The following is a 26084-nucleotide window of genomic DNA, read 5'->3' as shown; positions in this document are numbered from 1 at the left end:
TGCCTTTCATTTTGGCTGGGCTGATATTTGCTCAGCTTTCCTCTTTGATAACTTAAGATCCAGATGTCTGATAGCGAAAAATCCTTCATCTAGTTAAAAACTATCAAGATCTAAAATGTGTTTGGTAAAAATATGGCTAAAAACTGGATTAACAGTCAATCTATGACTGCTTCTTGCAGAGAACCACAACCCTGAAACATGCGCAAAAGGGATATAACGCCACTAAGCAACAGCAACCAAATGACACACCATGTCCTTGATTAAAATGATAGGTTTCTTTGGGTTTGAACAATTGACTGTATAGAAAGATGGAAAACATGACATCCTAAATGTGAAGCCAAAACATCTGGCTCACCCCCTGGTGTCTGGCTGCAGTATAGGTCATTTAACCCCAGCACCTCCATGTTAGCAGATGAGACAATGGCAAAACTAAAATCTCAAAATTACAGGTCTGTACTGTTTATTATCCCAAAGATAGTTTCAGTCATTTAATGTTGCTAGCGATCAATGGCGCTGTCTGCAATTGGTGGGATGGGTGTATGAGCAGCTTGATACCACAGAGATCTCCACTGTGCACACTCTGGCTCCAAATGATGTCACCATTACAAGATGGCAGCGGTTGTATCTAGGAGATTTTGGGTTCATTTTTATACAGATGGAGGAAGTGGAGATGCATCATCCATTTCCACATACAGTCTCTGGCTTTAATATTACTGGAAACATTTTGGATAATTTGAGTATACAACTAAATATACAACATTGATGTAGTTTCTTTTAGACACTTTAATGCGTAAATGTTACATATCATATGTTCAAAGCTTAGAAAAAAATTGAACTCGTAGTAAGTAGTAGTAGTCTTAGTAAGTTGAGTTTAGTTCAACACTCATATCCCCTGTAGTGTCAATGCGGCGACTCAATTAAAAGTTTTGTTACAGTGAGTTATAATCCAGCCCCCGCTCTGCCTTGAGTTTTCTCTTTCTATTCTGCCTGCACACTCAAGCAATTGTGTTTACAGTCACTTGCAATTACTTCAGACATCAAGCTGCTAACTAAATCAATTGCAAAACTTGCTGTAATAAGTCATGACATGGCTGAGTGGACAGTGATGGACAAGACAAAAGGAACGAGCAGGATGGGAACGCAGCCTGAGTCTGCCTCCCTCTCAGAGTGCTGGCATGAAGGCATAATGTATCAGATGAGACAGAAGACAGGGACAAAAGAGTGTGTATTTGGAGAAAGGAGGATGTCAGTGGAGAGCGGTGGGTTATGGAATAGTTTTTGCTGACGTGCACACAGTGAAATGTTTTAAAGCATTACAAATTACAAAATGTCGGTAGAAATGTGAATGCACACATGCAAACTCACCAAACTGCAGCTTCTTCATGGCAGCTACGTATTTTTCCTCCAGAGATCGTAGGATGGACAGGGGCTTGGGCCGACTTGACACCTTCCTTGAAGACTCCACCAGCTTCCTCTCTGCGAAGGAGGTGGAAACAAAATCATGAGGACAAGAGTGAAAAAAAACAAGAGGATGGAGGTATTCTGAGAGTAACTGTGGCAGCAAAACACCAGCTTCTATAGTTAATTTTCCTGTTTGTGACAACTGTACTGGGGGTGAATTGTTCAATAATTCAACTGTTTATATGTTATTAGGGCTTTAAGTTATGCTTAATTAAGAGTGTTGCCATTTTGAGTGACAGGTGGATGCCTTCTGTTGACTTGTGGCGATCATAGCAACAATGTTGATTAGGTTAAACTATGATTGAAAAAATAACAAATAAATCTACCTTGTACCTTGTTAGGGTTCTATGGTCTTATGAATATATGGTATTATTATAAAAATTCTCTAAACTTAAGGTTTCATAACTGATTCATAAGCTTTCAACCAAATCTCAAAGTCTTCAACATCTGTTCGCTTGTGTACAAAAACTGTGATGTGGTAGAAAGCTCTTGAAAAATCAAGTAAATAGACCTTAAGTTGGGATCATTTTGTCACATTATGATTTCTAAGGAAGAGAATGAACTTCTACAAACTTCCCATAAAATCACATACTGGCTTAATTTCTCTCACAAACATGGGAGGAAGGCATTGAAAAATTAAAAAAATAATGACCCAAAAATTAGTAAGAAATAAGTAAAAAAAAAAAAAAAGTACAAAAAAAACTAGTTTAAAAAAAGAAAAAAAATCTTTAAAATACAATAATTCTGTAAAATAATTTCAAACCTTGCTTTTTTTCAAAAATAACTTTCTAAATCTAGTAATTTCTTGCAGTTTGCAGAACATATCTTGCTAAGTAGTTGTAACCTTTAAAAGGTGTTTGAATGCAGCACAAGAAAGTAATGTTTAACTAGGTTTCAAAGGGATAAAGAACAGAACTAAAATCCAACCCTGGAAGCACAGGAGGACTACATCTGAGCATCACTTATTTGGTTACCGTAGTTAGCACAGGCACATTGATGGTTCTTCACGTCTCCTCATGGCTTCTCTCAGACATATTTCTTAAAGTCTCTATGGTAATTAAATGATTATACATCCGTCAGGGCCCTCAGTTGCTCACCGCATAACTCAGCGTGACTGTGGAGGCCTTAATCGTATGGATTTCTCTATGTGAAGAGACATGACACATATCTTTATCCCCCACATGTACACTTCCACCACAGCTAATGGCATTCCCCGACCTAAGTGATCAGTGAGATGGCTGTTTATGTGGACCCTACATAAAATTTCTCTGAAAGGAGCTGGGAGGAATGGGCGGGTGGGGAGTAATTAGTACTGTGTACTGTGTAGCTACAAGGTAATGGGGGAGGTGTGATGTTTCATCATGCGGTGGACATTTTATTGATGGCGTTGCTTTATTAAAGTGACAAACCGCCGACTACAAGGATCTCCTTTCCGTCTTATATCTCCGTGTACAAAACAAGTAAAGACACGTGTACTTTGGCTTTTACATTTCTTCAGTCTGCATCTGGAGACACAGCTTGAAAAGACTGCATATCTTCTTAACTGAAAGAACCACAGAAGTCGCGTTTAAGGCGATAGGGTAAATTTGACCTGTAGGTCAAGTTAAACTTTTACCAACAGGACGATAGAGTCCTTGATAATATAAAATTAAAACTGAGGCAATTCAGGCTTTCTAGGGAAGCTAAACTTGGGAGACCCACTTCTGTGTCCTTGCAACAAGAAGACCGAAAAAAGACAACAGATGAGGATGTGAGACAAAAATGGAGAGAGGGCGATAGTGGAGCTGGGAATTGCTGAAATAACACAGATCAAACTTGAATTAATTGTATGCCTCCATGAACCAGTCAAGTTGAATTACAGTTCATGTCCATGTCTTACCAGACATCTGTAGCCATGACAGTTGATTACGCTTCAATTATGGATGTTGCCGCAGTGAAACTACAAATTCTAGAGCATGTATGCTCCAAACAGACTTCCCCCCAGCAGCACAGAAGATCTATACAATTAGCACAGTTTCCCTCGCAGCCTGAGATATTGCATTTGCAAGAATAATACAGACACAAGGTCACATTCACCTTGACCTTTGACCACTAACTTCAAATCAATTCATCTGTGAATCAGAATGAACGTTTGTGCCAAATCTGAGGAAATTCCATTAAGGTGTTGTTAAGATATTGCAGCCACAACAATAAAACATACTCAAGGTCAAAGTAACCTTGACCTTTGACCACCAAATTCAAATCAGTTCATCTGTGGCTCAAAGTGAACGTTTGTGCCAAGTTTGAAGAAATTCCCTCGTGTTTTTGAGAAAACAAGTCAATGAGAATCAAATGGATGCAAGGACAAAGTGACCTTGATCTTTGACAATCAATATCTAATCAATTCATCATTGAATCAAAGAAACTGTTTGTGCCAAATTTGAAGAGATTCCGTGAGGGAATTTGACAGATGGACAGATAAATGAAAACATATTGCCTCCGCCAGCACAGAGGCATGAAAATAAGTTAAAATACTCAACACAAGACATGTCTGACATGAAACTGGGCTTGTGTTGGCCATTTGTTTAAAATGTACAAATACTAATATCAATTCCTGAATGTTTTCAGGCTGTGGTTTACATCAAACAGTACAGAAAATCAGCTGCCACAGTGCTGGACAACATGTGGCCACGTGTGTGTGTGATGAATACATACCCTGGTTGGCTTGCCGTAGGCTGGTGGTAGCAGCGTAGACTATCTCTGCTGTCCTCTGGATGTCAGGCACCAACAGAGTCAGACCCTCAGGCTCTGGGTCTGAGCTGTCAGTTTTCACCACACCTTTACTCTTATCTTTCTTTGACCTGAAACACAAACAAATACACATTCAGCCAGACTGTATTATCAGGGGGTGTTTGATAACTTGGTTTTCAAAGAGAAATTTTTTGAGAATGATTAATTATTCAAAAGAAACAGTTTTCAGAAGAAATTGTAGCATTCTTTAGCTATCATATTACACATTAGTTTGGTATAATGCTCATTTAATGACTGAGGATGAGAGTAAAAGTGGGTACACTGAAATATAAAAAAAAACAAAAGGAAAAAAACAAAAACAGAATTCCTCGACAAGGTGAAAAAAAGGCAAAAATATATATGTTTGTATAAAATGGCATGGCAGATTCTTTCTCTCAAGACATTGTAGAAGCTTTGTTAGGTGACTTCCCTTTCTACACAAGATAAAATGAGCAATTCCCAACACCTCCTTCAACACATCTGTTAGGGATTAACCGATTGGTATCGCGTCTCTGATCTCGACATTAGCAGGCTCTCTTTGGGTGAAAACCAAAACGTAGCAGTACATGGGAATTTAGAAGGAAGTGGAGGTTTCATCTGAACCTGGATGCAATTGTATTAACGCATTTGTAAAGTGAACACTACTTCCAACCTGTTTTGGACTGAGAAATTGTACCACAGCTCAACATCTGCAGAGCAAAATCTGTGTTCTGACAAGTCAATATCTGTGTAAGCATCATACTAACAACACAGTGTGGTCCTTGGATTCTTAGCGAGAAAACAGAAGATTAAAAATGCCACTGATATACATGCAGAGGAAAACATGAAAGTTCATCTTGAGGTACACGAAACAAAAGTCTAAAAAGAACATTTTTCCTGCACTTTGTTGCATCTACTAGCCCTTAAAGGAGCAGTCTTCGGTTCTAATCCATTACACTTTTTGTCAAATTCAGTGAGATTCCCGTCATGATCTGCTAACTGTCCATTCTGAGTCTGTGTTAAAAAATAAATCAAGTGTTCATTCGCAGGCTGGCTCTGTACATGGAAAACAAATGGACTGAACCACACAACATTATGCTGGTTATTTCTGAAAATACCATTAGATCGGTTCATAATAAGGCACTCTGACATGTATATATGCAGAGTGTATGTATACCTGAGTACAGTATGTTGTCAGGAGGCTTAAAGGAGCTGTAGGTGAGGGCAATGAGCGTACGCGTGTGGATAACATCTCTTACATTATCTGCATAAGCTACAGCAGCTTGTGCACAACAAAGGCAGTGTTTTTCCTCCAGTGTAGTGGGTTTTTTATAGTGAGATTTAAGACTTTTCCTGTTGTAATAAAACAAAACATTTGTAGACAGCCCCCAACCACATCAAAAAGCAGCTCAGTGGCTCAATCTCAAGGCATGCTCTATGCCTCTTGGGGTGCATTCACATCATCCCGGGTGCATTTTAATGCCATGTGTGAACATGCCAATAGATGTAAAGGTTCCCAAATCAGCAGTATTGCAGAGAGGAGGAGAGTGAATGATACCAGAGTGTTAGGGTCACGGCTGGATCAAAGTATTAAATCAGACATCACTCCCTCTGCATTAAGTCTGTTTTAGCCCAAGTTGTAAGACAATTTTAAAATTTAAAACCTGAGAAAACAAATGATTCCAATAATCATTTACATGTAAACTAATTTCAACCATCTCACCTGAGGCGATTAGTGTAAGTGTCCACACATGTCTTCATCTTGGCCAGCAGCATCCCTACAGAGGTCTGTCCCTCTGAGTGTTCTTCATCCTCCTCCTCCTCCTCTTGTCCTGGGTCTCCAGAGAGAGGCAGCAGTAGAGGGACCAACGCTGTGCAGGTGGAGATGGCCCTCAGCAGCTCCAGGAGCGCCCGATACAGGGGCACATGACGAGCCATATCCAGAACTGCAGAAACAAGAGGGATACAAAGTGTTAGATCATCCAAAGACAGGGGAACGCAAAGGAGAAAGATTCTCTTTTGTTCTCTTCTAACAAGAATTATAGTTTTGCGGTTGTATGCCTCCCCAAATCAGTCAAGCTGCAGTTATAGTTCACATCCATGTCTGTGATAACAAGAATGCTTTACACATCTTCAACCCGGCGGCACTGAAGATCTATACAATCAGCACAGTCTCAAAGGTGGACACCAAAGATTCATTCAGCAACTGACCAAAAGTCTCCCCTTCTGAGTTAAGACATTGAGCAACAGCCCGAAAAGTGATTTTGCAGAACATTGTGATGCCACAGTGAAGCTGACTTTCCACCACCAAATTTAATAGGTTCATCCATGAATCAAAGTGGATGTTTGTGTCAAATTTAAAGAAATTCCCTCAGGGTTCATTCACAATAATAAGACAGACGCAAGATCACAGTGACCTTGACTTCTGACCACAAAAATCCAAACAAATTCATCCTTGAAATAGAGAACATAATGAGCACAGAATATAACTTTAACCTCTAGGCCACTAAATGACCCTGCAAAGTGCTTTTAAAGGTAGAAGGAAACACCCTCGGAAGTTCCAGGGTATGGACATTGGCACAGAAACCATCACAAAAAGTGTAACATTTCTGATCCAGGGTTGAATGAGAACTCTGTGTTCTTCCAACGTCAACAGTAGCAACACAACTAAAACCAACTCTGTAAGCTGTACTGACAAATCATTTAGTTTCCAAGCTGATGGAAAATGTTACAAATGTGTTTTTCTTGTAGCCTGAAGTGATGCTGTTTGCGGTGCTCAGACAAACATGATGAAACACTGTAAAATCTGACAAGTTGACTTAAATTATTTGACTTAAAATAATTTTGGAAACTGATTCCTTACAAAAGGAAAATAAACATAACAACACATTTTAATTTATGTTTACTTATTATCTCAGTGTAAAGTTTAATCTGAATTTTGCTGTAACTTAAAAATGACAATGAAAATTAATTAATTTATTAGTGTTAGTAACTTCAGTAAATCAAGTTAGCCTGACACAACTTGATCATGGCGAAAAGGATTTAGCCAATGATGAAGTCAGGAGATCTGTAAGTTCTGTTTCATTAACATGTTTAAGAAAATACAACTATGATACAGATATAAGGCACAGTAAACTTTGTTTACTGAAATTGCTAATACTTAGAAAGATTGATTTAACTAAATTTGTTGTTTGCATTTTTAAGTTGCAATAACTTCCCAAAATTAAGTAAATGTAACTTGATTTTTAAATAACCTTAAAAATTAGATTAAGAGTTAACATAACTTAAGATTGATACTTAAATTTAAATTACATTTTTTTTAGTTTTCCTAACATTTTTCTCAAGTAAAATCAACTTGTAAGATTTTACAGTGACGGGGAAGATTGCTGTGAGATAACACTGATTGTGGAGAGACTAAGTGTCACTGAAATACGACACACAGACAGATAGACAGTTCTTTGAGGTAGAAACCTTATCGGAGTGGACATTGAAAATGATCAGATTTCCAGTAATGGATTTTTTGTCATAGGTAATATGCATTTCAATAAAAGTAACAGAGATTAAGGGAGCTACTGCATTACCATGCCCGGCCATCTGCCTTTGCCATCAACTCTCAAAGTATTTGGCAGATAATTTCCCCTAATAAATAGATTAATTAATTGGAAAGAAAGAAAAGCTGGGGGTGTCATTTTTTTGGAATTATAAAAAGTGAAAGAATTAATGAATGAAAACAGTGGCAAAATGTCCTGATCGGGAGATGAAGAAGGGACTGTATGGATGGCAGAAATGAAGATTGAGACTGATGAGATATGTCCCGTGTATGTGTGTGTGTGTGTGTGTGTGTGTATGACTGTGACAGTCAATGGTCTACCTCAGTCCCTTCTAAATTAACAAACCAAACCTGACAGCTCCTGCTTCACGCCCACAACCCAGGCCTGAAATAACAGCACGGAGAGCGCCCTGCAGCCTGAGGCAGCCGGAAACGTATGCTAAATAAAGCGTCATACTTGGCAGGAAACAATTTGGTCAAAGGATAATATTAAAAAAACAGTAATGCCGCCTTGCGGTTCTTGGCCTCCACTAGCCAGTCAAGCTGCGGTTTAAAGCCACATCTGTCCAAACTCAGATAAATTATGTAGTGTAGACTTTGAAAGAATTCATCAAAAGGTATTGAGTGGGGTTTTTTAATGGCCAGAAAACATTAAGCTGTCACCGTGAGGTTGACTTTTTATCATTTGTATACAAAATGCCATTACTTCATTATCACATCCATTTACACATTCATGTTTTATTTTGAAAGAATTAGATTATGTATCTTTATATTATGGCCAAAAATGTGTTTTGTATGTTCATAGTGACCTTTGACCATCAAATTCAAAACAGTTCATTGAAGAGTCCACGTTTGTGCCAAATTTCAGGAAATTCCCTCAGGGCCTTTTGGAGAAATCACGTTAATGGGGATGAGATGGATGCAAGGTCACAGTTAACTTGACCGCTTACCTTCAAAATCTTACCAGTTCATGCCTGAGACCAAGTAGATGTTTGTGCCAAATTTGAAGAAATTGCTTTGAGATGTTTTTTTAGATACCATATTCATAAGAATGAGACTGACGCAAGGTCATGGCCACCTTGACCTGTGACTACCAAAGTGTAATAAGTTCATTGTTGAGTCCAATTTGCAGAAATTCCCTCAAGGCATTTCTGAGATATCCTTTTAACAAGAACGAGACAGACTGACAACCAGAAACACATAATGCGTCCAACTACGGCTGTCACTGACGTGTTAGCATTAAAACATTCTTTTCCAGGTTATTATTTTTCTTTATAATGGTCATGAGGCTTTTAAGTTTAGTCCCCAAATCTGAAATTATGCTTACACAGATCTGATGTTAATAGGCAAAATATTCAGTGACTGAAAGCAATGACTTAAGAGGTAGGCTTGACCTTCAAAGGGATTACAGAAATGGTAGGTAGAATTCACAAAAGATCTCAACTGGTTTTTATCACCACCAAAGAGAAATAAAATCCGATGAATGACTAAAACCCTAACCCCTAGATGACTAGAATACTTAATTTAGTCCCAAACTGTAATTTTGGTGTAATGGGCTACTCCTGGTTTGTCCTCACAGACATGAATGTGTCTCCCTGTCAGACATGGAGGTAAACTGAAGCAGCAGGCTTCTACCTCTAAAGCTCCAACCTGCAATCTCTGCCAAAACAGAAAGGCTGACCCTGTAGACCATAAATATGTGATGTTTGGGGTGAGAAGGTGTTCGACATTTATTGTGGTCTGCAGCTTCAGTAACTCCCAATTTGAGTTTGACAGAATTTGAATTATTTTGCTGTGCAAAATGCAGAGGGGGAGGCCATAAAAACATTCCATTTGCTGTTCTGAACACCAGGTAATATCACAGCAGACAGCAGCAACTGTGAGGTTGTTTGGATTCAAAGGGAGATCTGCACAGTTAGTATGAGCAATGTGGTCTACACTGTGCATTAACAGATAAACAAAAGAAAACAGAATGGCAACAGAATGTTAAACTTTGACAGAAAAATCAAAGCGAAATGACGTGATGTTGGCTACACTGGGTGTCAGAAAAGAAAGTGGAAAAAAATGTCATGAAATTACGACTTGGACTGAAGACAGGACTATTGTTCCTGTTGTTGTAAAGGTGTCATATATTCCCATGAGGGATGGGCCTCTAGGTGGCATGACAATAAAATATAAGAATTTATTCATTCATTGTCGCGTTTTCTTTTACGGAGGATTCACAATTGCAATGACAGGACTCGCACAAGCAACAAAAGTTCCCTCCCGACACTATTTTGCAAGGGCACCAGCACCCCATCTTGGATTGTGATTGATTTTAAGAAATACAAAACATGTCAGATAATATTTTCCCCCTTTTGCAGAATGATAATGCGTGCTTCAAGACCCGAGACCACTATGAGAAGAACGGGCTGAAGAAACAAGTTTTAGTAAGAGATTTGCTTGTGTCAATGCTAAAACTAAATGAGAAAAACTATTTGCAAAATGTCATCCATGGCTCTGTGATGGGTTCATTTTCAGCCACTGTGTGTCGGTTGGCATTGAGCAGCATTCTGAGCAGAAGCCAATCAAACGCGAGGGTCTGTTGAGACTGTGAAGTAGGCATCAACAGGCTGACCATGTAAACAGAATCATTTTCTGAGAGGGGCCGTCTGGTGTGTGTGGAGGTACTTGTGCATCCGTGTGCTTGCCTTGAAGTGTCAGCCTCTAAATAAACAGCTCTTGTTTGTGGCTCCCAGACTGTTTTACATTTATATTGAAATTCCCAGCTCCCCACTGTCCTTATCCCAGTATCTGCACAACACTGACCTCCCTGGGCTTTAATCTGCTCTCAGATCCTTTAACCAGTGTCTCTGGATGACACCTAGCATGGAATTCCAATCCCTTTTACTTACATCTATGTAATTACTGACAGCATTTGTGTGCAACTCATCAGGATTCCTCCTCCTGCTCTGTGTCAATGTCACACTGTTACTTTCCCTTCACTGCGGGTAATAAATACCAAGGAGACTCTAATCAAAGACTGAAAGAGAGACAAATAAAACTGAAGGGGCAACAAGTGAAAAAACACTTTTTAGATTTTTCAACAAATGGCAAATAAACAAGGCTAGATGGAAAAGAATGCTGGTGAGTGCCAGAGACAATAGGATGCACTTAGGTCCTTACCCATCACAGAGCCTTTATCTTCTTATTTTTTTCCCAATTTCCCCATTTTCAGACATTGAAAACCCTCTGTTGTAGCAAAATAGATGAAGGACAGAAAGGTATTGTGATAAAAATGATTCAATGTATGAATAAACTGATGGATTTGCTCTTTAAATGTAACACGAGTTCTTAAAGCCCTCCGCGACTCTAAAATGGGTTTTTCTTCTGTTTATGTCCCCTTAAATGTCTGACCTTGACTATTCTAACTTGCATCTGTGCAAAGTTTATAACTAGAGAGGTGTGTTCACATTCCTCTAGTGAAGTGGGCAATGTCTGCAAACTTTCCTAAAATTTGAGATTCAACATATGCAGGGCAAGCTACACTAAGTATGTCATTAATACGAAAGCCAAAAAGAAGTATTGGTGCATGATGTCAGTCAGTCATTTTCTGTAACCGCTCGTCCTCATAAGGGGGGGGCTGGAGCCAATCCCAGCTGTCATCAGGCGGAAGGCGGGGTACACCTGGACAGTTCGCCGGACTATCGCAGGACCGACACATATAGACAGACAACCATACACACTCACAGTCACACCTAAGGGCAATTTAGAGTCACCAATCAACCTGAGCTGCATGTCTTTGGACTGTGGGAGGAAGCCGGAGACCCCGGAGAGAACCTACGCAGACACGAGGAGAACATGCAAACTGGCCCCCGCCTGGAACTGAACATGCCCCCGCCTGGACCAAACCCCATTCCAACCGGGATTTGAACCAGGGACCCTCTTGCTGTGAGGCAACAGTGCTAACCACAAAGCCACTGTGCCGCCCTGGTGCATGATATCAGCATGAAATCAGCATGTTGTCCGATATTATCGTGCTTCACAAATGGGCTGCCATGAATTTTGGTATCAGCATTTATGTCCAACGATAACTTCGGACAAGCTAAAACAAAGTTTCCTCATTTACATCAATGCACTGGTTTCAAACCATCTCAGGAGTGTTGTTATAGTGCCAATATTTAACTCGTTATTCAAACTGAACATGTTCGAGGTACAGAAACACATGATCCTATTCAGTTACTTTAAAGCTCAAAAGAGCGGTGCTGAAGGAGCCTAAAGAATCATGGAATTTAAATAGTGGTCAACAGATTTTCGGTGAGGCTGATTTTGTGGCCGACTTTTTAAGAACTTTGACGATTTTTAGCGTTTTATTTTAATGATCGCAGATAAAACTAATGAATTGAAAGTGCAAAGAAAGCATGAGAGGAACTTTTACATTGTTAAACCTCAGGGCTATGTTTTTATCTTTTTCTTAATTTTCATTTGACTTTGTTAAAAAAAAAGTTTTGTGTTGGACTTTGTTATATTACAAATTCTAAATATTGACAGAAAGATTTTCATTTTTATTGTAAATGCATATCGGTTCCAGACATCAGGTATCAGCCTCATTAACTACTGTTAATTGCTATCTGTATCTGCCCTGAAAAAGCATCAACTGTCAACCCCTAAAATGAAACCCTCTGGTGTTAAACTACAAACACACAAAGGAAAACATATTTTGCACTGGCTTTCCCTGTCCTGTAAATATACTCACTTTTCCATTTACAGTATTTAAAGAAACTCAGTGATACAGAGCAAAGAGTCAGGAGAAAAAAAAACAGAGCATGTTCTCCTGTTCGCCACAGGACAAGCGCTCGTCCAAAGAGGCTGGACATCCATCACAGCTATGACCATCTTGGTAGTGCTGACCTGCAGTCATGGCAGTGCTACATACAGCCAGCCTCCACTCTCTGTGATTTAGGGTCTTTGGGGGGCCTTACAGAGATGGGCGCTGCGAGTACCCATGTTGGATGCTGGTGCTGATTAATAGTTAATGGGGGGCCCTGGACATGAGTGGGAGCGCCTGGCGATGAGTTAGCGAGGCATATATAAGGGCTGCTTGAAATAAAAGCACTTCTGTTGGATTTTAATGTCTCCCTGTTCACCCCTGTAGCGTCACCTAGTGTCAAATCACTTACCTCACCAAAGCACTGTGTCAGGAAGCTGCACTCGGAATCAGGCTGTGAATCATCCACAAACACACACACCCACCAATGTACACATGTTTAAGGCAGAGTCAAAGACTGATGTTTGGATTTAGATTTCCAAACTTCCTCCCCACATACTGCTTCACTCATACACCATACATCAGCACCTCTAAAACTACCCTGTCATCACTCTGCTGTCAAATAACATCATATTTGCGACCAAAGCATCCTGGTTCAACATGTTTTTGGTTTTGAAAGCAGGACATTGTCCAGTGGCGTAAGGTAGTTACAACAGGCCCCAGGGCACATTATTAAGATGGGCCCCAGTGCACGCTGTGCTGCACAGATAATTCACATGCATATTACCCAGCAATCAACACTGCATAACTATATAACAAAAACACTATATTAAAATAAGAAATTATCCATTAAATTCTATTGAGACTAAAGGTTTTTGATGTAGTCCATGTTTTTCTACAGATAAGTATCTCTTTAATGTGCACTGTTTAACCCTTTGCAACCTAAGAATATTTCATGGGAAGAAGACAATGAACAATGTAAGAAGAAAAGACTGCAAAATAAGCAAAAAAATAGTAAGAAAAATTAGTAATAATTAGCAAGAAATTGGTAAAAAGTACTGGCTGTTGAACGCATATCTCAAATCTACAAATTCTGAAATACTGCAAACATTCTGGTGTCAATATTGGATGACATGGATTTTTTGTTTATTATGTAATTCAATTTTTATATTCTCACATCTGTTTATAAACTATTTACTAATTTATTCATTTTTGTTATTTTTATTTATACTCATTTGTTAACTTTTTTTTTTTTTTTTTTTTTTTGCCCTGTTTTCTCCTGTCTGTTTTTATGTATTCCCTGTGGAGGAAGCTCCTGGGAGGGGGCTCCTGGTTTAAAAAAACACATTACTGAACAAAAAAACAAAAAAACACTGAAAATGCATCTTTTAAGGGGCGTCTGGTGGCTCAGTGGATAGAGCAGCGCCCCATGTGCAGAGGCTGAGTCCTCGCCGCAGCGGCCGCGGGTTCAAGTCTGGCATCAACCTTTTGCTGCATGTTTCCCCTTCTCTCTCTCTACCCCTCTCATGCTCACACTGTCCTGTCCATTAAAGGCAATAAAAGCCCAAAATATAATCTTTAAAAAAAAAAAATGCATCTTGTAAAACCTTTCCATTCATCTATAACACATCAATAGAATAGAAATATTGGACTATAAAGTACGTGAAAATTACATGAAAATTAACTAACAAAAGAAATAATGAAATGAAATGAAAAATTAAAATGAAAAAGTGAAAAAAAGAAATGAAATATAATTAATTCTGCAACTTCAGTTTGTATATATAATTATGATAATATTAAATTGTTTTTTTTTTTTTAATATCTTTTCAAAAAATTAAATAATTTTCTAAATCCACTAATTTCTTGCAATGTCTGGAAAATTTCCCACCATGTTGCTTATTGTCTTTGTCCCTTGTTTTTGGGAGAAATTGCACCAATAAGGTTCAGAGGCTTAAATACTCGTGAAAAGCATGTGAAAGCAGCACTAGAGAAGTGATGTCTCTCCAGGTTTCACAGGGTTAATATAGAGATGTGTGTATTATATCCCTTTAGACTTCATCGCTCACCTGTACAAGGACAACCACAGCTTGTCTTTGATACAGTACGACCAAACAATTCAAACCTGGAAATAGCAATGATAATCAACCGCAGGAAATCCTGCGCTGCCATCCCACACCAAACAAAGAAATTCTAATTAAAACCCAAACCCTACTGTCCACCTGTCTTACTTTTTATCCAATTTACTGCCTGTTCTGCCCTGCAGTCCCTTGTGAAGTGAAGATTCCTGTAATTACAGCTGACAGATTGATGTTTGGTATTTTACCGGGGTGCAAAAGGGGACCTTGTTTAGAAATGGACACCTCTGTGCTGTTAATTACTGAGGATGGTGTCACAGCAGGGCGAACAAGTGATAACACTTGTCATTTGAAAACAAGCATCCATATCCATATTTGAGAGACAATCACAGACAGTTTAAGAAAGCAGAGTGTTAGTTTCAGGGCGGCAGAGCCCCTCCAAAAGCCAACAACCAGATTCCTTCAGTGAAAGGGATACAACGTAACATACACCTCTGCACAGATAAAGCTTTTCTTCCTCCGAGTGGAACAACACTAATCATTTTAGAGCAGCTCGTAATTCAGCTCCTGGGACCGCGGCCCGTTTCTAATGAGGCGAGCTGAGATGCACAGGCTTGCTGGTGTACAATGAGCACACTTGGTAATTGCCCTTAATTGGCTGGTGCTGCAATTGTATGTGGGTGTGTTCATACGACAGAGAGGCACTTATCTGACCAGGCTACCATGTCACACACCGCTGCAAACATGGAACTGCAGCCTTGGACGCACATACTCCCATACAGAGGATAAACTACAACAAACCACCTGGGCTTCTGCTGCTAGCTAGCATACAGCTCAAATGTGTACAGTCAGTACATCAGCTGTCAGTGGCAAATAAACACAAACGGTCCAGCAGTCTACTTTAGTGCAAATGATACAAGCAAAAAAAATGACTTTTTGTCCGAACATGCCTTAAAGGACCAACTAGCTATAATTATAATTATCACAATTATATATTCAAAACATTTTTTTTGTACTTTTTCTTTAAAAAGGGTATTTTTTTTTTCAACTTTTTACAAATTTTTGAGGTCCCAATTTCTTCTTAAGTTACTCATCACCTTGCTTCCATGTTTTTAAAAGAAATCAAGGTATTTTGCTCAGGTTTCAGAGGGTTAAATAACAGCATCTTTCATGGAGCAAGGTCAAAAAGTGCTTAACTTGGAGAAAATTGTTAAAAATAAGACCATAAATACATTCTATGCAGTATAGGATGCTGCTGTCAGACAGACTGACTGACCTATTGAACATCTGCAATACTTAATTAAAAAGAATTGTGATAGTATTAAATTGGGAAATAAGGAATTCATCCAAACCTTAATAAATATGCAACTGTTATAAAGCAGTGTCAGGGCTGTGGGTTTGTCAACTCGCTTTTCTGTTGCCAAATTAAATTAATATAAAAATGATCGATGAAGCTCCAAAACAACAACCTACTGCAAACTATCTGTATCCATTATCAAATACACACCAGTGCATTTGTTGTGACTGCTCTAGCAGTTTGTTAACGTCTTGGTAATAACATATCCAGCCCAGCGCTGCCAGAACAATCCCACTGAGAAAACAGGATATGACAGTCGTCGGTCTTCATAAAACCAACACGCTCCACATCCTCACTTGTTTGCTGTAATGGTCGATAAAAACAACGATAGAAAACATTCAGCGGGTTACCACTGAGTAACAGCTCACGGGTGAAGAGCAGAGCTGGTGTGTGGGCTGGTTGCTGCTGCAAGGGATTGGTGTCTGTTGACTCCCCAAATGGAAGACGGCGTGGAGCATGCGGGTCACACCGAGTGGGTGGCTAACACTCTGACTCAAGCTCATGGCTTGACAGTGTCAGGTCTTTCTGACCCCTCTAGGGCAACCGAACAGAGGAGAGAGGAGCTGAAATAGTAAGACTGTGACATGTCCCCGCCAACACACAGTCTGCCTCAGTGGACACTGCAGATAATGTGCATCAAAGCTAGACTATGTGGAACAACCAGAAAAAAGTGGCCTGAAGCTCTGTGCCATTTCAAAGGACAGAAGGAACAGTGGCTGCATTTTTGTGCACAAAGGATCCCTTTGTACACCGAGCTACTCGAGTTACTTAGTTTCGAGTTGACACATGCTTGGTGGTCATCTTAACTGGGTTATGATAAGCAGGAAAAGCAGAAAAATATGTCTCACTTCTGTTTGAAAATAGTCAGCGTGACACAACAGACTCTAGTCGGATTAGTTTTTTTAAAAAAATTATACTCCATACAAACACTTGATTTATAAAAAAAAAAAAAAAAAAACTGATAATGTCATAAATTTTGGGAGCGAACAAAGAATTTATGTTTATTTGGAGTCATAATTTATCTGTCCTCTGTTAGAGCTGCCCTACTACATAAAGAGGCAATATTAAGTTAACTGGCAGCAGACGAATGAGAAGGTGTTCAACTTTACAATCAGCCTGTTTGAATGTGTCCTGTTTCAACTGTGGTGAAACTAGAGACCACAAAGTGACTCCCATTAACAATTGGGGACTGTAAAATACCATATATTTTGGTAGAAATCGTGAAAGCTGCATAAGCTGCTGTATGGATAAAAAAACATCTATTTCCGAGAGGCAAATCTGCATAAAAAACAAAATTGAGACTTAATACATCATTTATGTTAAGTAACATAGGGCATACATCATTCAACTTGTGGGGTTATTGGTTCAAATATCTGTAAGTATTCCTGTACAAATTTGTATCTGGTGATCTTTGCAGCGGGGACAGTTTAGGCAGTCCAGGTCAACTCATTGCACATATCGGAGGCTATGCTTAGCCTTAGACACTGGCCACTGACAGTCGCAGATGCTAGAAGCTTGAGAGCATTTTGTTAGTTGGACTCTCACGGTGTAAACATAGGTCCCTAAAGGATTTTGCGACTGCAACAATCAACGCAAATTCAGCCTGTGGATTCTGCGTAACCTTGCCGTTTTATCCAATAACCGAAACTGTAAATTTTACTATTGACAACAGGTAAAATCTGTTTTAACTGAAGCGTATTGATTGGCTTAGCCCCAATCTTTCTCCTGCTGCTGCAGAGTCACACACAGTGACTGGGATAACTGTTAGCGTGACACAGCTAACTTGACCCAATCCCAAATCTGTGCATGAATGCAGATAAATTTAAAAAAAGCAAACAAAAAAGCTAAACTGATATCAGCTGATAGCAGGTGGATTCCGAAACTACATTTTAGATAATGCATTTTATCTCTTTTGCTCTCTTAATCGACTGCTGCTTGAATGTGATAGGTCAATGCTACTTGGGCTACAAACAGAAACCCGAAAGCCTCTGATAACAAAATCTGCAAATCAGCATGGAGGCAGATACCTGCTGATAGAGATTAGTCTTGCAGAGGTCAGGTGTTAAAGTAGCAAGTAGCATTGTTTTCATGGCATCGAACATCCAGCTACTGAATTTTTGTTTAGCACCCATAACTAGCAGGTAGTGAGGGAGTGATGCAGTAGTGAGGATGGGAGCGTGGAGGAAAGATGATCATTGCAGCATCGTTCTTCTGCCGACCTCCTGCAATTCAGCTGCAGCACTCTATTACCCCCGAGGTCAAGATAACTGCAACACTGAAACTATAAACTATTGATCTGCCTGCTGATATTGGATGTGGGATGGAGGCAGGGTTGATGGTATTAGGCTGGCCCATTTAGATGAAGGGATGCAACAATCTGGTATCCAGTATTGAAATCAAATATGATGCCAACAAATGTTCCATTAATGGTGTCAGCTTGCACATTGAATTTTAAATTTATTCTTGCCATTTTCTTTCCAAAGATTTATGCAGGTGAAACCTGACATGAAACATCACTGTCTGCCATATGCAAAAGTGAAGACATTTTTAAGATTTGACAGCAGCTGTCATGTGCCAAACTACTTCAGACCAGAGCATCCAAACAACTAATTACAATGCAAGACACACTAGAGCTGAAATAAGACACTATGGCGAAATAAGAGGGTTACTGCGCTGAGACATCAGCCCCTTTTCCTGGTGCTGGAGCCATCACAGTTCAATGAAGCATTAAAGACCACACTATATTTAGCCTGGGGTTTGATGGATTTTGGCTGTTGGTGACCATTTTGTGTTTAACAAAACAAACAATAGAGAGAAGAGATAGAAACAAAAATAACAGCCTGCTGAGGAAATAGAGAGTAGAGATGTTGGTGGTGCTGCCAACATGTTTAAAATGATTAGCTTTTAAGGATTTCAGTGTTGTACTTAGCGTTTGACTTTTTTTCAGGTGGTAAAAAAAGAGTGGGCGGGTTCAAAGCAAAAACGCATGAGACCTTTATTTGTGGACATGACCCCAGACGACAATAAAGCATGTAGCTTATAGGCCTGTGTGTCCATGGGGCTGATCCAATGACTGTATCTAAGATGAAGACATAATCTGTATCTCCTCCTCCTCAAATCACACAAAAGCAAAGCCAAAATATCATGAATATGGCTGCTGCCATCTTACACTGGTGGCATCATTGAGAGCCAGGTTTTACAGGTTTTTCACACTACTGCAACCACCACAGGTCCTTGAGCATTGAGTTATACATGTGCACACAAAATATTAGGCTCAAAAATCAAACCTTGTTGAACCAGAGCAATCAATGACGATGTCAAACCACCTTTTTATAGCCTCAAATAACTACTTCAAATTAAGCTTATGAGAAAAATGAACACTAATGATGTTGCAGTGTTTTGATCACAACAATTTATACAAATTCAAAGAATTCCTGTGAAATCTGCCTCACTTTGCAATTCAGCCCAATCCCAGCAATTTTTCCACGACTTTCTTACAAACTGAAGTTTGCCACGGGACACCAAACTCACTTCTTTGTTTCTGGTTATGAAGAAAAATAAATACACAACACAAATGTCTCATTTACTTACAAAAGTTATTGGTAGATACCATGCAAGGCTATTTCCTAATGTTCCTCAGAAAAAAAGTATAGTGTGTGACGATGTGGTAGAGCCAAACACTTTTCTACCCCAAAACCTGAGATTGGTTTTAAGGTTGGCTGTTGCATCCATCCAGACTTATTGCAGTTGCTGGAAGGATCAAGGTGAGTTTGATGAAATGTGCACAGTTAGTGCACACATTAGTGTGAGTGTGTGATAAAGAAAAAAGTTTTGAATTAATTATTTAAACAGCCTTTTTGGTAAGGTTGCTTGGAACACTTGGAACAGTGCGGCTTTATTCTCTAGAACAAATTGCCTTAAATTTTTAATGATTTATACAGAAAAAATTAAGTATTTTCTTGCTTGCACATTTCATTGCAAAAATGCCTGCAAAAATAATAACATGCATTGTATTTTTTTGGAAAAAGCTGCTGTAAAATCAGGCATTTTAGGCTGAAATAATCACCCCTCAAACAGCACGTGGAATCCTGGATGGGCTGTGTGGCTGTTTATTGTGTACCTGTATGTCTTGAAGAGTCTTGAAACCGGAGCAAATTGGTTTGATATCTTCCAAAAACACGAATTGATATAAAGTAATGAGAAAACAATCTAAAATTAGTTTTTCAAGAGAGAAAATTAGAATATAAATATTAAAATTAGAGGAAATACAAAGAAAACTATAACTATGATTACTATGATGAGGCATTTAATTTTTTTACAGACTATATGTATATTTTATGTATTTGTAGCATTTCTTAAGGTAATTTCCTTGTTCATTGTTGTTCTTTACTTTTCTTGCTAATTTTCAGGTAATATTCTTGGAACTTTTTTTTGTTGGGTTATTGGGTTATTTTCTGGGTCATTGTTAAGTCGCTCATTGCCTTTTTCCCATGTTTTTGAAAGAAATCAAGTAAATTTCAGGTTTCAAAGGGTTAAGTAAGTATATCTGTTTAATAATCTCCCATGAAGTCTATTTTAAAACAATAATTGTGACACCTGTCCAGCAAGCATCGCCTGTTGACTCTATTTTGTACATACAAAGCATTATCCTGTGCTTTCGGCTGAAGGAGCATGCCAGAGGCCCACCTGAACAGAAATAACACACCAGGATGATGAGAGGGAGGGAGAAGGAGAGAGGAGAGAGTGCGAGTGAGTCATAATGCTTGGAGAAATGAGCTGACTGGATCAGAAGCCTGTTGACATACATTAAGAACCGCAGTCCAACTGCGCTGACCTACGCTCAAGTACGTAAACTGGAGGGGAATGAAGTTTTCTTCAGTTATTTACCTCAACAATTTAGCATGGAGCTCGGAGAAACTAAACAGAAGTAACTAAACTTGGTGCTGATGTAGACAGTAATGTAGATGAAGCAAAGGGTAAAGCACGGAGAGGTATAATTGGGAAATAAAAAGTTGTGGGGGATGTGGGTGGAGGTTTAAGGCAAAAGAGGAGCATAAAAAGCTCCACAGAAATGGATGGTGTCTTTGTTTCTTTGGAGATAAATATCTAACTGCACGCACAGACCCCCACATCTCTCCACCGCCTCTCTCTTTGTCTTCCACCCAACCTCAACCATCCTTTATTTCCCCGCCGCCTATTGTTACCCCCTCCCCCCCCCCTGCTCCTCTCCTCTCCACAGGCCTGCCAGAATAACAGCAGCTGATGATGATGGGCTCCACTGAACTCGGAGCGGAGCGCAGCACAGTGGGGCTGAATTCACCTCTTTTTTTGGCTTTTTTTTCATGTTGTTTAGGTGGGAGCTGTACGGGTGTGTGTGCATGTGTGTGCTCCACCAGCCCCCACAGCAGTGGGAGAGGAGGAGACAACAGAAAGCGTGAGCAATGTCGTTTCCCCCTCCCTCCTCCTCCATCCTCCCTCCCTCTCATGCTCCTTCTCCTTCATTGCCACGGCCATCAGAATCCATCCTCCCTCTCTCGCCATCATTCTGCTTGGTTATGCAATGCACATTCCTCCCACGGAGACTAACTGGTGCTGGAGACCTACCGTAACACTGCTGTCACTGCCGATAGGTGCAGCTCCTGTATTGCCATAGCGACTGTCTGGCGCTCCTCTCAGCAGACGTCTGCTCCGTGGGATATTACGGCGTTTCCTCCTCTTCTGGAATATCACCAGCCTAGCTCGACTCAGTCAGGGACCGTTGTTACCTCGCTGAGCGGAGGCTGGGTGTCACCGAGACACTGATCCCACAGACCTGATCATGCACAGTGCTGGCTTGGACAGCATGGGGGCTTCAGTGATGGGGGGCTTTTTTGAGAGGCAGTAATTGCACTGTTTCCCCAGAGGAGTTGAGAAGCGAGCGGAAGGGAAGCCAACAGATTTAGTGATAGTGGAGAGGGAGGTGGAGGAGTTGTGTGGAGGAGTTTAGGCAACAGTGAGGGCAGACATTGAGGATGGGAGGAACAGTGGGGAGGCGGGAGGGGCAAATGGGGAGAGGGTATCTCCTCGCCCCCTCAAAACAGGCTGCTAGAGCTTTAGCAGCAGCAATCCAAATCTGCTGATAAAAGAAACGGACTGTGAAGACTTGTGAGGGGGAACTTAATCAAAAGGGAAGTTGGGGGGGTGGGGGGGTTTGTTGAACCTGCCAGGTGGCGCTAGAGACTTGTGGAGCAGAGAAGTGACACGAGAAGGTTTTCGCCGCTGCTGAGCACCGTGAAGTCATCGTGGGACCTTCTATTCCTCTCGCCGTCACTTGTGTGTCGCTGGCAGGCACTGGGACTGTGGCCACACAGCCGTTCTCTCTCCCCCGAGTCCCCAGGGGGTCTCCACATGTAGCATGCCCTTACAGCCATGGTTTTCCAGTGAGGATCCTAAAAGCATGCCGGATGATGTTGTTTTACACCTTAGACGCCGTAGGGTAAGCCACTTTTTCTTCACACTTTCATTTTTTTTTATTACTAATTTCTTGAATTTCAATGAATTTGGTGACATCTATACTGTGTGTTTACATGAGAGTTGACCAGGATGATCGTGATTCCAAGCCAACACTGATCCTATTACCTTTTTGCTCACGCATTACTCTTGAAGATGACACCATCTCCAGCTCCTCTTATCTTTAAGACTCCTCTGTAGGAAAGGCTGGAGGTTGTGGTGGGTGGTTAATCATTAACGGCATGTGAAAAGAGGTGGGCGGAAGAGAGGAGGGGGGGCTCTAAATAGCAATATTAAATCATGCTTATTTTGACATGAGGGAACTGGCGGCACTTGAACAGTTTCATTGCAGATAATCCCAAAGAGAGGCTGAGCGAGGGCTGGCGTCAAGCTTACTGTTGTCAAGGCTTCAAGCTGTGGCAGGTCGTAAACACTGGTGTTCACAGACTAATCTCCTCCTCCCTCTGCGTGGCCATTGTTTTGTTCGATTAGCGATTTATTTCCCTCTGCTGGGAGGATTAGATCGGCGGGGGCTGCCCAATTCTGGAGCTGTTTGGGACTGGTTTTTGTGCAAATACTGGCAGATAAGCATGAGGACGAGGACAAAAGAAGCAGCTAATTCAGACCAAGTTGTTGCTTTCTATGCATATGTGACAACTTCTGACATGATTTGCCCGTTTTCCTTTCATTGCAGATAAGTGTCCCTTTGCCAGGTTAGGTGAGCATCATGGGCACCACGGTCATCACGCTTGAGGATGTGCGGGCACTGGAGGTCAAGGAGGAGCAGGAGGAGTCCATCTTGGCCATGTTAGGCATCATTGGTACATTCCTCAACCTCTTTGTGATCGTTTTTGTTTACATCTACACCACACTGTGACGTGCCAAAGCAAGACATAAAGGATTTGTAAAACTGACGAGACTTCTACAAGAGAACAGGAACTGAGCAGTAGGGAAGGACAATTTTAGAGACATGAACATCTTCCCCAGAGAGAGGAGGTGGACACTGGAAAGACTGGACAAGGATGAAGATGAAGAAGCCATATTTCCAGCTCACAGCCATGAGCCAGGGAGATAACAAAGGGCTGGAGGACATGGCAGAGACAGGGCCGTGCTGGTACCAGGGTGAATGGGACCAGATGGGCACCAGCAGGCCCCCAGCCAGGACTGACCCCGCTGTGGCCTGACAGGAACTGACACCTGATCTCCTTTTCTCCGCCTGCAGGGCTCATTGGAAGGATGAGCCAAACAAGACAGTCTTGTGGAAAACACTGATGCTTTTTCATTCATTTTGACTTCATTTACAAGTTAGTGGGAGTGTAATTGTTACTGGGCTTTTAAGCAACAGGATTAAAAGCAAAGAAAGAACTAGAACTGAGGAGCTTCTTTGGAGACAGTATTGACCACCGTTTTCAATCAGTCTTCAGGGACAAAAATGCTTTACAAAGAGTAGCCTTCCCCAGAAACACGGCTCTGGACGAACTCTGCTCTGCTGTCACCTCCTAAAATACCTGTCTTTAAAAAAAGGCCCTCAACCCATGAATTATAATTCAGTTCAGAAAATAAAGGAGCAAAACCTTTACCATTGTGTTAAGGATGAATTTCTGCAGAGGTTACTTCAAGAGACCTCCAAAATATGAACATTTAAATATAGAGAACAGGTCTATCACATTAGAAAGACATCAAGAACGAGATCAGCTTGTTTAAAACCATGCAGCTGATTTACGTGAAAGATAAATCTGGGCCAACATGTCTTTTTCTGAATCTCTGTCCACATGTTTAACGTGGTGAGTGGGAAGGGGGGATTGAAAGATATTTTTTTGTTCATGTTGATTTAGTGTCAGCAATCCTTTTCCTGTATCAAAAAAAGGCTTTTTATAAATATTTGTAAAGTCTAGATGTATTGTGCAATAGGGGCCATATGAACAATAAACGTCAGAGCATATCAATGAGAAATAGCCTCGAGCCTTCTCTGTGAGACGCCCCGATGGAGTGTGTGTGAAAGGATACCAGAGAGAAAGTGTGAGGATCATCACAGGGCTTCTTTAATGACATATGCAGGTGGAAGAGCTATGCTTTCATGTGGAAATGGTAAAAGCTCTTTCACACACAACGCAACAACGACTCCACTGCACTCCCAAGCCCATCATTTCCGTGTCTTGCAACACGTTAGCTTTTTGCTACGTTAAGTAAAGTGCATGAGAAACCACAGCGGCCGCTCGGCGAGCTCACGCTGGGCCCAAAGTCCAATCAGTGCGGCGCAGCACGGTGTGCGCTGATTGAAGCGGCGAGCACAGCTCAAATCGCATTGTGTCTGAGAGTATATTGAACTTTATTAGCAGACCTAAATGGAATCTGCAATATTGTCTTTGTATTGTATTTTCAGTTTCAGTGGTAATCGATAAGGAAAATCTGTGGAATTTTGCAAAAATCTGAAAATTCTGTAGATTTGGTTTGGACCTGCCATGTAGGAATCAAATGGTTGTGTTTTCAGTATCACAAAAAAAGAAGACAGTTTTCCTATGCAAGCTGATGCATGCTCCATCCCAACAGAAAGCCACAGACTGTAGCATGGAAGGAGTTCTTTTCTTGCCAGCTTGAGCTTTACAGGCTGCTGATTGCTCTTGACTTAATACAAGAGGGATAAACAAAGTGAGAGTTTCAACTCGAGTAGCTAACATCTACATCCAATCCAAAATGCATGTCTAAGAGAATTAGCCAGAGAGTGGAAAAGTGCACAACAGCTCTTGTAATTACAACAATGATCACTGGTGATGGCACCAAAGCGACAGCCTCCAGGGCTGAAACATGAAGGCTACAGGTTAGTGCCAAAACTTCAGTTCCCTGAGTGGCCACTTGAGGCTGACTCCAGAAGCCAGTCACTATCTAACCCTAACCCTAACCCTAAGGCCCAATTTAATAATAAACAGCGTGGTACAAAAAACAATTCTGGTCTTTATGGCTAATTTCCCACTTCCTGACAACTGTGCGGGGGCGAATTTTTATACAACTAACATTTTATGAAGTCTTCATGTCATGCATAATTAAGGGCAGGGCTGCTTTGAGTGACAGACTACCTGCCGATAGTGTCCTCAGCTTCATAGTCACATCCATCCATCACTCCTTCACAGCTCCAGCCTCCTGCCCAAATATAGTCACTTCTGTCTCAAACAAAAAGTAGAAATAAAACAAGATGGCAAAGGCCAAAATGTCCAACATGTGGCTTTAAAACAGCAATCCACAAACCAGTATGTGATGCCACAGTATCGGTGAAATGTTGAAACACCCTCCTTGTCTTATACACAACTCGCTCTGCTGCTGTTGCACCTGACTGGGAAACCCTGTTTTATATGTGCTCGCCACAGTGTGACTGACTCGCACAGCCATTGGCTTGTTGTGCTAATATCAGCACTGCTAATTGTGTTCATCAATCTACATCATGTGTATTCAGCGTGCAACCGACTGTGACGGTACGGCACAAATACATAAACCATAACAGTCCTACCATCTACCCATTACAACCAGAGAAAAGTCTGTGGCAGTAGAATCTACATTTCCACGGGTGAGCGGCAATTAATTGCAAATCCACAAATCCACAGGGAAGGAGTGGTAATGAATGCAGGTGTGTATGAGTTTGTATACTTAACACAGTTTCTGTAC

General features: G+C 40.7%; 1 protein-coding gene across 6 annotated transcripts in view; it reads right to left on the bottom strand.

Annotated features, from left to right (window-relative positions):
- Window positions 1–26084, bottom strand: part of birc6 (baculoviral IAP repeat containing 6) — a 138565-nt gene that overhangs the window by 28146 nt on the left and 84335 nt on the right. For all 6 annotated transcript variants that reach the window (XM_042501765.1, XM_042501768.1, XM_042501766.1 and 3 more), the window contains exons 65-67: window positions 5933–6155; window positions 4156–4301; window positions 1366–1476 (exon numbers count right to left, since the gene is read on the bottom strand). In XM_042501765.1, the coding sequence (XP_042357699.1) occupies window positions 1366–1476; window positions 4156–4301; window positions 5933–6155 (480 nt within the window). The remainder of the gene's footprint in view (window positions 1–1365; window positions 1477–4155; window positions 4302–5932; window positions 6156–26084) is intronic.

The sequence above is a fragment of the Plectropomus leopardus genome, chromosome 15 (assembly GCF_008729295.1).
Source record: "Plectropomus leopardus isolate mb chromosome 15, YSFRI_Pleo_2.0, whole genome shotgun sequence".
Taxonomy (NCBI): domain Eukaryota; kingdom Metazoa; phylum Chordata; class Actinopteri; order Perciformes; family Serranidae; genus Plectropomus; species Plectropomus leopardus.
Note: the sequence above shows the minus strand (reverse complement) of the source record. Positions and strands in the feature narration are given on the sequence as shown.